Raw genomic sequence first — 18029 nt, 5'->3', positions numbered from 1 at the left:
CGCAAATCCGGTCACATATTTGTTCCGGGTGCATAAACGGTCCGGCAGGACCACATATTATGATTATGATTATGATTATGATTACTGAAAACACAGTTACAAACTGATATATTCAGGTAAGGAAAAACATTACAAATCACATAGATAAGAGTCAGTTATAATTTATCTAAAAATACTTGTAGAGATTGGGATTCTATTGTGTCAGTTGGTAAATTATTCCAATCGCGGATAGATTTGGGGTAATAGCTGAATTTATAATGATCTGTTCTAGCAAACGGAATCTCAAAATGGAAGTGGTGGTGGTGGCGGGTGAGATATGTGGTGTTAGTGAAATAATTTGGGACTGTTAAGACTGATGAGGAGTAAACAATGTTGTAGAAGACTTTTAATCTAGTCACATATCGTCGGTGTTGAAGTGATGGCCATTGTAGATCTGCTAACATAGATGTAACAATATGTTCGACATAAATGGTCCTACCCGAGCAAAACTGGTCCGGGTTATAAATGTCAATGCTAAAGCTAACTAAGCCACTCGTCACTACTTGCTGAGACTAGCTATACTGAGTGACAAAAATAATACCTATTATACCTAACTATACTACCAACTTAACCAAAGTCAAAATCTGGAGACAGTTCGTTCTCAGCAGTTAGCGAAAATACTGGCGGAGTAGCTACCATCTTCTCATAATCTCATTGTACTTCCACAAAGTTACAGACAGTTACTGAAGAAGTTGGCGCCTATAGACTATGTGCGATCTAGAGCGTGGCACTTATTACATCATTAAAAAATCACGTGAAAAACGCATCCGCCATTTTTTGAGGGCAAAAGCGAATGTTAAAATTATGACTTCTGAGTATTTTAAATCGTTAGATTATTTAGCACAAAGACGCTATGTTGAAAAGCTCACAATACGTGATGAAGTACTACCTGATCCATACTCTATTGGCGAGGAATCGTGGACGGATGATACGACACAGTGGCCAGATCTGGTGTATGGTGATTTATATTCATATTTAATCGAAACCAAAGGGCCTTATACCAAGGAAAAGTTGAAAGCCCACAAGTCTCTGGACGCGTACAACTATTTTTGCAACGGTCATGTCCGCACTGTCTACTGCTATGGGCATAGGAATCATGTCATCCTAAAAGCTTTGGTGAACCCCAGTGAAAAGACTCCAGATCAAGCCCATAAGGCCTGGGTCATATTGCAGAAGGCTGATGCTGAAGTTATAACAGCACATTGTACTTGCAAAGCCGGGTAAGTTCTACATGGTAGTACAGATATATTGTCATTCTTGGTTTAATATGTAGCCTGGGTGAAGTGTGCAGTTACATAGCGGCTATACTTTTCAAGGTTGAAACTGCTGTTCGATTGGGTCTTACTAAGCCATCGTGCACCTCCACAAGCTGTAATTGGAACAACTGGTATAAAGAAAATGTGAGTTATCATACTGCTGTATTTACGAATTAGGTAATAGTGTTTATAAATTTTTATCTTTCTACAGATAAATCCTGCTGAAGTCAGAAATATTAATTTTGTAAAGCCTAAACACAGTTCTAAAAGAAAACAGACTTGCAGTGAGTTTACTTCTTCAGCTAAAAAGCAGCAAAGAAATTTGTCACAAATACCACCAGAAACACTCTACAGTGCAATCAATAATTGTTTGCCCCATGCTTCTGTCTTTACTATTGTTCCAAAACCTGATGACGATTCTCAGCTATCCAAAGTGACATCGAGTGTTGGTACACCAATTGTAGATTCTGTAACTGACTCAGGAATGATATCCTCAAGTGTTGATTCATCAATTGTCACAACACCCGTGATGGAATCATCAGTGAGTCCTGATACATCAACGGCCACTACACCCATGGTGGAATCATCATCGAGTCCCGATACATCAATGGTCACAACACCCGTGGTGGAATCATCAGTGAGTCCTGATACATCAATGGTCACAACACCCGTGATGGAATCAACAACATCCAGTGCTGATGCATCAATTTCTTCCTTGGTGACTACACAAGTAGTACCCAATATCCCAAAGCCTTTGCTTGAATTATTTGATCCCAAACACAAAAAACTGAGTAAGGAAATGTTGCTTCAGTTGTCAAAAGAAGTGTTTGTAAGCTTGTCTGTTACTGATGAGCAAGCTATGGCCATTGAATTAGCAACACGCACCCAAAGGCTAAGCAGTGACTGGTATAGTCAACGACAAGGTCGTATTACTGCTTCTTTGTTCCACGATGTCTTCACTTTCAAGGAAAAAAATAGTCCTGATAGTCTTTTAAAGAGGTTGCTATGTAATGTGGACATCAGTCACATTCCGGCCATTAAATGGGGAGTTGAAAAAGAAGACACAGCAAGGAGAGAATACATTGCCAAAATGTCATCATTACATCAAGGATTCCGGTGTACATTGACTGGGTTGGTTGTTAACCCCCAATATCCTTTTTTGGGTGCAAGCCCAGATGCATTGGTAGAATGTAGTTGCTGTGGTGGACAAGGAATTGTGGAGATTAAGTGCCCATTTTCGGGTAAAGGTACTCACCCATCACAGCTTCACAGATTGAAAAATTCATTTTTAAATGAAACTGGGCTTCGTCAGAATCACAAATATTATACACAGGTACAGGGACAGCTTGTAGTTAGCTGCAAACAGTACTGTGATTTTGTTGTATGGACACCCGAGAGAATTCTAATAGAGCGAATGGAAGTAAATTCTAACTTCACTGAAAGTTTGATTAGAAAGCTAACAAAGTTTTATGTAGAAATTATGTTACCAGAAATCCTAACTCGCAATGTATTAGTTGCAAGTGAGTTGTCCAGCTCCACTACTGTAGCAGCCACCAGCAATGAAGAAGTTACATACTGTTTTTGTCAAGAAGGTGAGCATGGAAAGATGATTTGCTGTGATAATTCTGAGTGTAAGATTTCATGGTTTCACTTCAAATGTGTTGGCATAAAGCGAGCCCCTAGAGGAGATTGGTTCTGTCCTAACTGTAATATTTGATTTTCTTAATGTGTGATTATGTACTGTCCCATTTTATATTCTGCATCATAGTTCAGTTTTAGATTTGTGAATTCTTTATAACATACTGATGAACTAAAATGTTGTGGCGTATATAATTTCTTCACATAATTTTAAACCAAAGGTGGTTGCAAGTTACATAATGCAGCACATACAAATAAGATCTTATCAATGGTACAAAATTCTTCATCAGTAGCAGATTTCACCAGGGTGATTGGTAGAGTTGACTGTAAAATTCTGAAGTTTTTGAGCCTTCCAATGGCTCGTTCCACATGGATCCTCACCCTAGACAATTCTCTAGCTGTCTCCACTTCCCTCTGTGAGAGTTGGGGTTTTCCCTTTGTGAAAGGAGGAATTGCTAGTGAAGCACCACGAAGAGCTAAAGGTTCGGTTATATCAAAACCTCTATCAGCTAAAACCAAGTCACCGTGCATCAGCTTGTCCAAAAACCCACTGTGTGCAGTAATGTGTTTGTCACTGGCACGTCCTCCCCAACACTTAGAAACAAAGATAATTGCACCCGTGGGGCTAATAGCAATTAGAAACTTCACAGTGTTATGACTTTTGTAATTAGAATATGTCTCGGCTCTTGCTGCTAATGAAGATGGGCGTTGAATAAAGATTTCTGAACAATCAGTAATACATGTTGTACGGGCATACTTTGGCTTAAAACAGTCAGGGATAGTGGTCCGGATCATTCCTCTTTCTGGCCATTTTACTAGAGGCTTTAGCTGAAAGGCCATTGTATCAATCCACTGATGAAAAATTTTAGACACTCTGGTTACATCAATTCTGAATCGATAAGCTAGATCCTGATTCGTTGTTGCCCGTCTCAGTTTCATCAAGACCATCAGAAGCTGGTCACTATGACTTATTCCTCTGTACTCGTAAGGAGGTAAAACAGTAGAAAGCAAAGCAAGTAGTGTGGTAAATGCAGAATATGATGGCAAACCAGAATAAAAATAAGTTTGTTCATCATCATCCTTCATTCGGAGATAGGGGCTGAGTAATACAGATGCGGTCTGCAGCTCTTCTTTCACCATTTCAGTTAACTCTTTTTGTTCATCTAGACATTTTTCCAGTGACACCTTTTTATCATTAAGTGCATCAATAACGTGATGTCGTTGCTGAATAATCTGCTGCTGCTTATGAATGATCATTACAAGTGAAGGTATGTATCCCTTAAGACATTCTTCTGCTAGATGTGAAAGCATTCGGGGCTGATGTAACACAGAAGAATCGTCAGGACCATCACAATGCTGCCCATGGTCAATCTCCATGGTCTCAACAGCACTACTTAAAATTTCATTATCCATTGTTCCAGTGCTATCAGTTATATCATTTTCTGTCGACATCAACTCCTCGGCATTTTCAACTTGTGGCACCTGATCACGAGTAGTAGTTGATTTGCACTTTCGTGATGCCTTACGTGTACTCAAGCATGTACTTGATGCATAGCCCCTTCTCCTGTTCTGCAATCTATGACTTCTAGCCAACTTATCTTTATCTGCTTCTTCATTTCTCTCTTTAAATGAGAATATTGATGGAACATAGTCAGGATCCCATTTCAACCTGCAAGGTCTTCCTGTAAAATACAGAAAAACTTCAGTAGTGGTTGTAGTGCATTCACAAAATATTACACTTAACCAAGCAGCATTCTGATTATTTACAGTATAACTATTACACACTTTCATCCCGTGTCTACCTGAAATGAAATGCCTTCCACAGACCAGAGAATGCTGAGTTACTTTTTTTTTTTATTATTATTATTATTAAAGCTTTACAGTGGCCTGCACTGAGGGTCTGACAGCAACATGTGCTGCAGCCTTTGGATTAACCTAACCTAACACACTGGAACTTCCCAAGCTTCACGGTGAATAGCTTGTATCCACTGTCTTCTTCGCACCAGATTCTTAGGGAAGGTGTACAATGTAACTTTTCCCGCTTTACAACGATTTCGGCACTCAACAGCACAGCAACTCGACGGCATCACTTGTTCCTTTTTGCCCTCAAAAAAATGGCGGATGCGTTTTTCACGTGATTTTTTAATGATGTAATAAGTGCCACGCCCTAGATCGCACATAGTCTATAGCAAACCATAATTGCTATAGCTACGTACTATAGCTATATAGCTATTACTGTTTACGGTTTCAGTTGTGTCTCTTTGACAGAGGCGCAGCCAGAACCCGGGTCCCAAGCCCAGTGGCATTAATTATTGCACTGCTATTATAATAAAATCAAGATCGAGATACTCTAATAGAACAGTCATTGTATTATCTACTTTACCAGTTAGGCACTGGAGGGTGTACACAAAAAAGAGCTTGTTCAAGGTGTTTACCCATAGCCACCATACAGTAGTCTGGTAAATATATTCAGTAATATAGCAGCTACTCAAATAAACTGCTGAAGTAGCCTCACATTAAGTTACCCAAAATAATATGTAGTTGATTGGATAAGATGCAATCAACAATGAGTATATAGATATGGTTTATTATGTCTTGCAGATATAGGTGTGTAAGTTATGATGTGACACCATTAATTTTGCGTAAACATGCATGAAACTTGAAGATGTGAAGAAGGTTAAAATGTTCTAAGATATACATTAGAGGTAGGAGTTAGAGTTCAAGTAGCCTGGATTTATAACTGGTATCATAGTTGTTCAAAATGTATTTTGTCACTCAATGCTGAATACGCTCAAAGTACATAATATCCTTATGGTTGCCATAACTGTGAACAGGCAGAAAGTGAGGTGCATGGGGACAAACTATAAAATTAATTAGCATACAAGTTTGTTTTAGCTGATGGAAAGTGATTGGAACAAAATGTATGCTGTATCAGTCCCAATGATTTTTATGCTTTGAATATTATAAAACTGTAATGATTGGTCAACTTCAAGTCACTGGTGAGTATCACTCCTATCAGATGTGGTGATGCAAAATTAGACCCAGTGGCAGATACAGGGGTTGGGGGTTGTAATGGTTTCAGCTCAAATCCCCTCTGAACAAAGACACGCACTCAAAATCAATTTTCATACGGAGTTTAGCCCAAGTGGGTGAAATGACCAGCAGCCAAGTGCGCAATTTACATTCTCTATAACTACCTAGCTAATCATTTGACATCATCCTAGCATCACCCCTATTTGGGTTGGAAGGTGGACTCTTCACAATAAGTGCCTCTAAAAATAATGATTTCAAATGAAAATGAAACCAGGAGTTTCTGGATGCGCGAAATCATACTAGCTACTACATTAATTTTATGTTGCACCCCATGCATTGCATATCATGCAGATTCTTAACTACCACTTCTAGAGACTGTATTGAATAACTTTCTTTCAACATGCATGATCACCTTCAATGTTTATTCAACAACTTCAGCACCAAATAAGGCTAGAATGTGATTTTCCTGTGGAGGCATTCCGCAGTTGGTTTGTCTCTCCCTCTTAATGTCAGCTTTTGGAATTGCCACTGCTACAGTTGGATAATAAAATAACACCATGCAGTAATTCATATAATGTTTATTCAAGCAAATTGTTACCAAATTCAATCTCAAAAGGCTAATTTCCTATGGGGGTATGCCCCTAGTTGGAGCAGGCTTTGTACACTTGTACAATGACTTCCACTATTGCCCACATAAGAATATCCCTGATGTCTAAACCTGAAATCCCTCTGAGAATTTCTAGATCCACCACTGAGACCCTGCACATAACGAATACAATACATCAAAAAAAGTTATGAGCCATGAAAGTTTAAAGAAGTAAGTAAATTATATGTGCCCACATGAGGCCTGGTCATAATTATGGGGAAAGGTACAAAAATTCTTCCACTATATATAGGACCAATAATGTAGCTAGTGGCATACTGGTCCAGCAGGTCATCCACATCAGACACTTTGTGGGGAATACAGGATGTGATAAGTGAGTACAGTATGTATTTGTTAATGTATTGGTAAAGAAAAGCACTACCGTGTATGGCTGTCATATGTATCATAACCATAGCTACGTAAGAAGCATTTTTCAGAGCCACTTATAACTCTCAAAATACATAATGATGTTAACTTAGCAGCTACTTAACTGTAATACATGTAGTGGAAAATATAATTTATCTAAAGAAGTGAAAGATTATTACACATGATTTGATGACCAGCTAACATACAGTAGATTTTAATGCTAGTACGTACATTATTAAAATACCTTGGAACATAATTTTAATAGCTGCCACAGGACATAGCTTAAGACTTCTACAAAATGTCAGTTTTAAAGAATCGTTACAGGAACATATGTGACTGGGCCTGCGAAAATAGGGCATGTGGACACATGATTTTTGCCTACTTTTTCAAAATTTCATCACTCATAACTTTTTGTACCATTACACTATGGAAATGTAATTTTCGGTTCTTAGTAAGTATTTACTTGGCTTTAAGATACAAGTTACAGAAAGCAACTACTCTACTCCAGTACTGAGATATGACCTGTAGAGTGATTGTGTGTAGTTTGTGCCCACATGCATGTTTTCGCAGGCCCGGTCACATATATTGTTTTAATGATGTACTAGCATTGTCCCGGTGCTATGTCACTAATGAGCAAGAGAAAAGACGTGCTTATGATGAAAGGGTGAGAGAGGTTGATAGGGTTTGCTTTTCTCCTCTGGTTTTTTCTGCTTGTGGAGGTATGGGACCACCTGCAACCACAGTGTATAAGAAACTTGCTTCCATGTTGGCTGACAAGTGGGAAATGATTAATATAGTTGGTGTTTGCAGTGGCAGATCTAGGATTTTTAAAAGGGGGTTTCTGAATGTTGGTATAGCTGAATAAGGCATCTGATGACATCTCTCGGGAAATTTTAATGGTTTTCATGTTCTGTACATATACAGACATGCATCAGCTGAGTATCCTACACCATCAGCTGATTGAACAGCAGTACCAGACATTGAATGTGCCACCCATCCCTCATCAGCCCCTCCCCCAACCCACTAGTGTGATTTTAAGAACATCATATGAGATCACGTGACTGCACAATTAAATTAAAATATTTGTACACATTATATTAATATTTCACAAGCCATCGGTAGTTTTCTTCAACATCTTGCCCTACCAAAAGACGTTACTTAAAGTACTGTATTATTACAATTACATACATACATACATGTACACATGCGCACACACGCACACACGCATGCACACGCACACGTACACACACAGAGTACATAACATAACATCACAGTACAGTACGGCAAAGCAAACCATGATACAGTGAGTGAATGAGTGTGTGCGTGCGTGCGTGCGTGTGTGCATGTGTGTGTGTGTGTGTGTGTGTGTGTGTGTGTGTGTGTGTGTGTGTGTGTGTGTGTGTGTGTGTGTGTGTGTGTGTGTGTGTGTGTGTGTGTGTGTGTGTGTGCAAGGGCGGATTTAGGGGGGGTTACTTGGGAGGTTGAAGCACCCCCTCCAAAATTTTACAATGAGCAAGCTAGGAAGCTTCTAGAAGCTGTAGTACAGGTGCAGTTGCATTTTATACACATGAATGGGATGGAAAGAGCAAGGGGAATAGCTAATCTTATCCAAGAATTACTAAGAGTGTTCAAAATTATACTTTTGGAGTAAGTCTACCTTAGAAGCTGCTAAAATCGAAATACTCTAATAGAACAGTCAACTAAAGTAATAGAACATCCATCATAAAACTGTAGTTTTCAAGAAGTTACCAGAGTGTAAGCTGAAATTAAACCTATTCTTCTAGACCTGTGCACCACTACCTTCACCATTGTACCAAACATCCTACCATATACCAATCACTTTAGGTAAAAGATTTATACCTTTTATGTACTAAAAATTGTATAAAACATTATTAATTGAAAATCTATTCTGAAAACAACTTTTTCTGTCAAATAGTTTAGGCTCTGCTACAAACTTGATTCTTGGGTCAGTTGCTTCTCTTGCAATGGTCGTATATAATAGTGAATTTCATAAAGTTCACAAGGCTGCGACATCTGAGAGCTGTTTTTTTCCGTTACTTGATCAAATCCCCATGCTACATTTACCTAAATATAGTAGATTCTGGAGTTTGCACTATCAAATCCTTGAAGCTCAACTTTAAGCGTAGATCCAATCCTGTGTTTTAAATATTCTTCTTGACATTACGTTATACATTCAATTAACTATACACTCTTTATTCTCTTTGACAAGCTACTATTATACAGTTTCTTAAAATCCAATAACAAGAAACATTGTATAGCTCTGTTTTCAATTAAATTACTTCCAACTGAACTCATCCATCTTGTACCCACATTTGGTTAAAAATAGCTTCTAGATTCAATTTTGTGATAGAAATTTTCTAAAAATCTCCAGGGGAGTATGCCACCAGAGCCCCTTAGCTGGAGAGTCCTATACATACTGAGTGCACGAGCACTCCACACACTGATGAGTCTACTTGCCCTCTCCACTCATCTCTACTGTTAATTTAGACAGCTAGTGTAGTTTGAGCCATGAGACTGTAAATTATGTTACACTTCAAACACTAAATTTGATCATGTGCAGCTGATATGTTTCCACTACTAGTTCTTTAAGATGTTAGTCTAAGATTGAATTTTAGCTACTGGCTGTGTTTTTATAGTTAATAAGTCTTTTTGGGTCTCATGACACTCTACTTCAGTAGTAGAAATAAGATATCGAGTGTTGGAAGTAGATTTGAAGGGAACATATACACATTTATAGGCTTGAGTACATTATGCTTTTAAAATTACCTATTATTCTTTCTGGCAATTCTTTTTTTATTCACCTATTATTCCCAAAATTATTCCCAAATATTCCTGGAGTAATTCCTGGAATCGTAAAAATCAAATGGATATTCTTCTGCAGCTGAAAATATAACCACTTGCAAGCATAAAAACTATACCCAAAGATCGAGATACTCTAACAGAGCAGTCACAACTAAACTTGTCTGACTGTTCTATTAGGGTAAGTGACTGCTCTATTAGAGTATCTCGATCTTTTTTCCCGATTTTGTGCTAGCAATGATTGTGGATGTTCCTTTACGAATTTTTCTGCGATACTACACAACAAATTTGTGAATTCTAATTGATTATTCTGGAAGATCACCCTATTATTCCGGAAGTATTCCTGATTCTTTTTACCACCGATTATTCCAAAAATTATTCCGGCATAATGTACACATGCCTATACATTTAGTGAAGTTGAGCATTAGATTAAAAAAGGGAAGACTACATGGAGTCAACTCTAAATGCAAATAAATGCAGTTTGGGTCTCAGTAATACAGGCACCACCCAAAGTATCAAAGTTATTTTTACAAAATAACATGCTTTATTGAAACCGTTTATTCTCCTGGTCATTGACTGTTATATGCGAGTTATTAATCAGTTGATTACCTAATCTATAGAGTGTCAGTCAATTTTTATATGCCAACAGGGGTGGATTCAGACTTGTGGAAAGGGGGGTCAAAATGAACAGAGGCACCATATTGTCTGGTTTGGTAAGGTGAGACCAAAAGAAGGTCACAACCAGCTGCACTAACTACGCATTTATCGCCAATGAAGCCAGTATATAAAAATCCTTACATAGCTCACTACACACTGCTCTAATACTGTGACTGCTTTATTAGAGTGACTGCTCTATTAGAGTATCTTGATCTTGGTAAACTAAAAAAAATATTGGAGGGGATCAAAGCCCCCTTTGACCCTCTGTATGCCAGCATGCATTTTCAGGAACTACATCGTGAGCAAGGATTTAATATTTACGTTGCACGTAGTATCAACCATATTGCTTCAAATATCTATTACTTACACTGCAAAATTCACTCCAACATAATTAGCGGGTGCGGCAGACTAGAGGTGGACCATTTATGTTCAGACCGGACCATTTATGCACTGGCATGGGTGGTCCGGGGGGACCAGTTATGTAAGCACCAGTGGTCCGGCCGGACCATTTGTGACAACATAAATGGTCCTCCCGGACCTCATATTCCCGGACCATTGGTGCGTTGACAGAACCTTGGTACCGTGGTGTAAAACGGTACCCGCTCAGGCTAGTTAGAAGTTATAGACGTGCAACTGTTTGTTCTTGCTTTTGTTCAATCGGGGTGCTCGCTATTTGAAATGGCGAGTGAAGTAACGAATACCAAGCTCTCCAGCCAATAAGGAGAAGAAAACAAGAGCAAACGAGTGCGTAATATGTTCTGAGTCTGCTACAGCTGATATCTTCGAGTGTTTATGGTGTGAGGGACGACAGCACACAAGACTACAGGTTCAACAAGATCTGCTGGCACAAAGTTATACACCAAGACAGCCCATATCAACCCTATCATGAACTCATATTTCTATCGTTTACCAAGATTATGGAACTCTTTACCAATAATTGACCTATCTCAATCACTAGATGTAATCAAACCAAAGTTGAAAGCATTTTTATGGAATAATTTTTTAGCTAACTTTGATAATACCCCCTCCCCTGTACCTTTCATTACCTGTGTCCTTGTACCCACTGCTCCAAGACTCCTGCACCAACCAATTATAATTATTTGTAACTATTATATAAATGTATGCATGTATAGTTTTTGTAGTTAAGTAATTAGTGCTCTAGGCTACCAGTGCAGGACACTGGTAGTCCTTCAGAATTGTATGTCTCTGTAATCACTATAGCCCCTACTGTATATAATTCCAATTCTGTAAAGCAATTATTAAATTAAATTAAATTAAAGATACATATGACCCAGACATTATCTTTGGCACAGAATCGTGGCTCAAACCTGACACATTATCAAATGAAGTTTTTCCAGCAGGTTACTCTGTGTATCGTAGAGATCGTAGTGATGGCTATGGTGTTTTTGTCGCCTGTCATGAACCTCTAATTTCATGTAGTTTAGAAATTGTAATCAATCATTGTGAATTAGTTGCTTGTCAGGTTAAAATCTTAAACTATAGTAACTTAATAGTATGTTCAGCCTACCGTCCCCCATCTAGAAGGGATGAATACCTCAACCAGTTGTGTAACCACTTAAAAGCTATCAAGAGTAATCATCCTAACTCAGCAATGTGGATATCTCGAGATATTAACCTCCCGGATATCAACTGGGAAGACAACTGTGTTGAGGGTCACCAGTATTCCCTTACTATTAACAACACATTTCTTGAATTCCTTAACGATAATGGTCTCAGTCAAATTGTAGACTTTCCAACTAGGAGATCCAACACATTAGACATCTTTGTCACAAACAGACCTTCCTTGGTTGAATCTTGCAAAAACGTTGGTAGTATCAGTGACTATGAAGTTGTACTTATGAAGTCCATGATATTAGCTCAACTATGTCCCCCTGCTAGGAGACGTATTTACTTATGGTCCAAAGCTGATTTCAATCATATTAGACAATCCATTCAGTCACTCTGCGAAGATTTTGTCATCACTTACCCACCCACTACTCCGATTAACATCTCATGGAATAAGTTCTCTGATATTTGTACACAATGTTTAAATCTGATACCAACTAAGTGGAGCACAACCAAACAAAAGCAACCTTGCATAACCAAACAAATCAAACAACTGACTCGCAAGAAGCAACGAGCATACAAACGTGCTCATTTAACCAACAGTCTAAGTGACTGGGCTACTTATCAAGACCTCAAAAGACTTTCTCAATGGGAATGTCGTTCAGCATTTAATAATTATGTATCAAGTTTTATTGATGAAAATAATAATGTTACAAAGAAACTTTGGTCTTTTATTAAAAATAGAAAACAAACTGATATTAGTACACTCGAACACCAAGGAACAACTTACACCGACTCTTCGTGTAAAGCAAATGTTCTAGATGAATATTTCTCATCGGTTTTTACACAAGAAGGCAATACTAATGTACCAGTACTAGAAGGTAACCCTCTCCCTGAAATTCCACCGATTCACATACACTCTGACGGGGTATCTCAATTGCTTCACACCTTAAAGCCCCACAAAGCTGCAGGCCCAGACAATCTTCCATCTTACTTTCTCAAAGAGGTAGCAAATGAAATTTCACCTGCCCTTTCTATAATTTTTCAAGCGTCACTGAACCAAGGAGCCATACCTGACATATGGAAATCTGCTCTGATAGTTCCAGTATATAAGAAAGGCAGTAAGAAGGACCCTGCCAACTACCGTCCTGTATCACTAACATGTATATGTTCAAAAATCATGGAACACGTTATCTACTCTAGCATGTTTGAACACTTGAATCATCATCAAGCTTTATTAAGAGATGAACAACATGGCTTCCGGCAGCATAGGAGTTGTGAGACACAACTAATTACAACAGTACATGATTCTGCACAATGCTTAAACCAACGAGGGCAATGTGATGTGTTGCTGCTTGACTTCTGTAAAGCCTTTGACAAGGTCCCCCACTCCCATCTCTTCCACAAGTTACAATTTTATGGTATTAAAGGACCTCTTTTGTCTTGGATTAAGAATTTCCTTTCTGATAGATCACAACAAGTAGTGTTAGATAATAAACAAAGTGACTCCTGTAACGTGCTATCTGGTGTACCACAAGGAACTGTTCTGGCTCAATTATTTTTGATTTACATCAATGGCCTTCCTTTAGTATTACATGTCTCAAGTAAAGTTCGACCTTATGTTGATGATGTTATACTTTACTCGAATATCTACTCCGTGGAGGACTGCCATCAACTACAACATGATCTTGACTCCTTAACACAGTGGGCACACAAGTGGCTTATGACCTTTAATCCAATTAAATGTGAATTCCTACGAATAACAAACAAGATAAACATCATACCATTTACTTACCACATTGACAACTCCACAATCCGAGAAGTCGCTCATGCTAAATATCTAGGTGTAGTCTTTGATCAACATCTTAACTGGAATGAACACAAAACAAGTTGCTAGTAAAGCCACCAGAATTAATGCATTCCTACATCGTAATCTTTATCAATGCCCTCCCACAATTAAATGTAATATTTATAAAGCAATGGTTCGCCCTATTATGGAGTATGCTTCCTCAGTCTGGGACCCACACACATGTGTTAACATTAATCAATTAGAAGCTGTACAGAGATCTGCCGCAAGAATGTGCTATAAAGACTTTTCTAGATTTTCCAGTGTTTCCACAATGATAACTGATCTTAATCTACCCACCCTGCAGAGCAGAAGGAAAAATTAAAATTACAAATGCTGTATAAAATCATTCATCGTTTAGCTGATATTCCAGATGATTGTTTAACTCCTGTTCCCTCCTTTTTACGAAGTGATTATTTTAATCAACTAAATACTAGAGTGGACAGTTATAAATTTTCCTTCTTCCCTTCAGTGATTAAACTATGGAATAATCTACCCCAGAACATTGTTAACGCTCCCACATACACTGAGTTTTGTAATGATTCGGACACTTTTATAATTACACCTGTGCATTATAATCATACATGATTCCTGCACAGTACACAATATAATAATATAAAAATAATAAAGGGTGTGGTACTGGGCGTTATATAGAATTACACGTATGGTCAAGTCATCAGCACGAACAGGAGTGACGATTATACGTTGTGCCTTCATTCACAGGCAAATATATCCCCGGTTAGTACATGTCTTTAGACCTCGTAGTTTTCAAGAACATTATTTATTATTTATTTGTTTATGACATAATTTTAACCGCATTTCGTATTATCTTTACTACTTAGTTGTATAGCTAGGACCGAGTCACATACAACCAAGTACATATACCAACATGACAACCTACCCATAGGGCATGTATAAACAATGTCATAGTCAGCACTCAGAGCAGTGGGTGTGCTAGACAGAAATGGTATACATACATACACAGGAAAGAGTTTAACTGATGTCAGAAAATCACAATACTAAAATGTAACTTACACAAAAAAACAACCAAACTATAGTGGCATTAACTGATTTGTTTATACTGTAAGTCTGAGATGTCGCTGAAGGTGACTCAATCAAAAAGTAAGGCTACTATGCATGACAAGGTGGTGAAGGCCAGCACAATCAGCATAATACCTTAATATGGCACAGACTAAAGGCAACTAGTGTAGTGTTCAGTGGTATTAAAATTTGAATACATGGTATTAGTTACTGGAAATTATCGTGGTATACCAGTATATAGTTAGCTTGTTATAGTGACTACTGCATAATTTCTTGGGCTTATTATGAATAGGTATGCATCCCAAAAATCAAAGAATGTAGTTCAGTATTAGTAGGCCGGTGCTTGTAATGTGGCAACCTCAGTGTTTGTTTAGGGTGTGGCTTGCTAAGCCTTCAACAAAATAGAGTAATGGTTAAAAACAATCCTATATAGTTATTTCGATATACTGGTATCAAAGACTGTCACAGTATGATAACCAGTTATGTTAATTTATCATGATAAATGGTATTACCGATATATGGCTGAGCAATAAAGGAAACTGGTAGGTAAGTGCCAGTACATCAGTGGTGTGGCTGTTATGTACACACTATGTGCATACACAACATTCTGAGCCATAGATGACATACTGGAGATACACATTAAAACAATAGTGTATGAAGCAATGCATTATTAGCAACACTGATGATGAAATATCATTTTATTAGCAAGGAAGGTGAAAGATGAAGCTGTCTTGAAGCAACTTGGGACTAACCGTGCCACCTGGAAACACTTGTAAAACAAAGAGACACCAGTCATGAATGATCACAATAAACTCTGTTGTAACTAGGGGCCATGCACTGGTATGTACCAGTAGTGTTGCATTGGTACAGTGATTACAGTCTATAATATTATCAAGACTCACGGTAGTGAGTCGCGAGGCCAAGAAGCACAAAGCGCACGCCCACAATAATAAACACACGACCACTACTGTGATCAAGACTCACGGTAGTGAGTCGCGAGGCCAAGAAGCACAAAGAGCGCGCCCACAATAATAATAAACACGCGACCACTACTGTGAGTCATTTACATGAGGGATCGATTACACAAACTTTTAAAATCTGCATGGCGAAATCTCAGCCTTACTAAAAGATTCCACCACAGACATGAAGAACGCTTTCAATGAATGTAGTCGTACTGCTTTTTTCGAACGAGTTGCTGAAGATTTCCCAGAGATTTCTGCTTGGGTTAAGTGGTGCTACTCACAACCTGCTGAGCTTCGTTTTGGTTCTAGACGTATCATGGCCTCATCTGGTGTACAACAAGGTGATCCTTTGGGCCCTTTGCTTTTTTCTTTAGTTCTGTTGCAGTTTATTGATTTTGTCAAGCTTCATGATTTAGTCAAATTACATCTGTGGTATTTAGATGATGGGACATTTATTGGTTCGAAATCTTCCTTACTGAAGCTTTTAGATTCTTTCTCAATTCATGGTCCCCGATTTGGTCTCCATTTAAATCTGTCGAAGTGCGAACTATTCTGGCCTTCTGGAGACTCTTTCCCTGAATTTCCCACCAGTATCAACCGAGCTGGTGAAGGTTTGGAGCTTTTGGGATCTCCTATTTGGGGAAAAGACCCTCAAGTCGAGCTTCATTTACTACGCAGCTGCCTTGGAAGCTGCAAGATCATTCATCTTTTGTGCACAGTGCCATTCTGTATATTGCACTTCTTTTTAGAACAGTTTGATTCTAATCTTAAATCTTGCCTAAGTCACATAATACAATGTAGTCTTCCTAATGATTCTTGGTGCCAAGCCACTTTACCATTTCGCTTGGGGGGTCTGGGCTTGTGCTCATCCATTTCGCCCGTTGCTGTGGCCTTTTTGGGTTCATGTAATAGTGTTCATCTCCTGGCTTCTCATCTTCTATCCCAGGACTTTCATGATCTAGTGTTTCCAAATGAAGAACATGCTGTTGCTACCTTTGAAAGGTTTACATCTGATATCTTTATTCCCTCTGCTACCCAGCAGGACTTACAGGCTCTGTTAGATCAAAATCAGTATGACCAACTATTTGCTTCTTTCAACATCCGAAACCGTGCTCGACTTACTGCTCTCTCTCACTCATCTGGTACTAGCAGTGCATGGATGGCTCAAAGCTATTCCTCAAGTCTCCCTTGCTCTGGCTATTCCTGGTCCTGAGTTTGTTGTTGGCCTTCGTTTGTGGCTCGGAATCCCTCTATTTCCACTTTCCCCATTATGTGTGTGTCTTACTTCCATTGACCAATTTGGTGACCATCTTCTAGAATGTTCTCATGGTCCTATGAGAATTCGTCGCCATGATGCTCTAGTTGACATTGTCTGTCATGCTTTGTCCCAGAGTCACTCAGGAGTTTTGAAGAAACAACGTGTTTCTTATGAAGATAATTCTCGCCCAGGTGATGTGTACCACCCTAATTTTCAGCATGGTCGTCCAGCTTATTTTGATGTGTCTGTTCGTAGCACTACCCAGCCTTCTCACATTTCTTTTTCTTCTTCTTGTGATGGGGTAGCTGCTGTAGCTGGTGAGTTAGCCAAGGACCAGAGACATCAAGATGCTGTAGAGGAGGCGGGGTGTGACTTCAGGGGCAGATCTAGGATTTATAAAAGGGGGGGCTAACTCAAGGTACTAATCTCTTGGGTAGAGGTGTGTGAAGCACACTTCCCAGCATGCGAAGCATGCTGGAACTAGGGGGTCTGGGGGCATGCTCCCCCCAGGAAAATTTTGAAAAATAGATGCTAAAATACTGCAATTTGGAGACATTTCCACATAAAATTCATACCTGTAGATATTTTATATACTGCCTTTAGATTATATAGGTCTCTCTAAAGCATTTTGCTAATGGAAAAGTTTGGGTAGGTACAGACAACCAAGTACACGATGCACCCTTCTCACAATTGCACAACACTGAATAGGTGCATGTTATGTTGAAAGTGGAAAATTTTGAAACTTAAACAATACAAGATTGAATCTGAGAGCATTTTCAATGGAAATTGTGTACCTGAATTAAGTATTCCCATACATATTAACTACACAAGCAGAATGAAGCCCTTTAAACAGACCAATGTACTTCATTGTATGTATAGGTGCAGGCAGATTTGGAAAAATTCC

The 18029-nt window shown here is 38.7% G+C and overlaps 2 protein-coding genes across 2 annotated transcripts; one reads left to right on the top strand and one right to left on the bottom strand.

Moving 5' to 3' along the window:
* Positions 1-843: 843 nt before the first annotated feature.
* On the top strand, positions 844-3251 carry LOC136247293 (uncharacterized). The gene is made up of 3 exons (XM_066038910.1): positions 844-1259; positions 1313-1439; positions 1507-3251. The coding sequence occupies exons 1-3, from the start codon at positions 844-846 to the stop codon at positions 3010-3012; spliced, it is 2049 nt and encodes a 682-aa protein (XP_065894982.1). The 3' UTR covers positions 3013-3251.
* Positions 3045-4768, bottom strand: LOC136247294 (uncharacterized). Its single transcript, XM_066038911.1, has 2 exons — positions 4736-4768; positions 3045-4615 (listed from the first exon to the last, which is right to left on the bottom strand). The coding sequence occupies exon 2, from the start codon at positions 4383-4385 to the stop codon at positions 3144-3146; it is 1242 nt and encodes a 413-aa protein (XP_065894983.1). The 5' UTR covers positions 4386-4615; positions 4736-4768; the 3' UTR covers positions 3045-3143.
* Positions 4769-18029: the final 13261 nt, after the last annotated feature.

This window comes from Dysidea avara, chromosome 2, assembly GCF_963678975.1.
Source record: "Dysidea avara chromosome 2, odDysAvar1.4, whole genome shotgun sequence".
In the NCBI taxonomy this organism is placed as follows: Eukaryota; Metazoa; Porifera; class Demospongiae; order Dictyoceratida; family Dysideidae; genus Dysidea; species Dysidea avara.
Note: the sequence above shows the minus strand (reverse complement) of the source record. Positions and strands in the feature narration are given on the sequence as shown.

Coding starts and splice junctions, on each gene's coding strand:
- LOC136247294 (XM_066038911.1), bottom strand. CDS start 4,385: ATGTCGACAGAAAATGATATAACTGATAGCACTGGAACAATGGATAAT.
- LOC136247293 (XM_066038910.1), top strand. CDS start 844: ATGACTTCTGAGTATTTTAAATCGTTAGATTATTTAGCACAAAGACGC. Junction 1,260..1,312: donor CATTGTACTTGCAAAGCCGG/GTAAGTTCTACA, acceptor TTTAATATGTAG/CCTGGGTGAAGTGTGCAGTT. Junction 1,440..1,506: donor ACAACTGGTATAAAGAAAAT/GTGAGTTATCAT, acceptor ATCTTTCTACAG/ATAAATCCTGCTGAAGTCAG.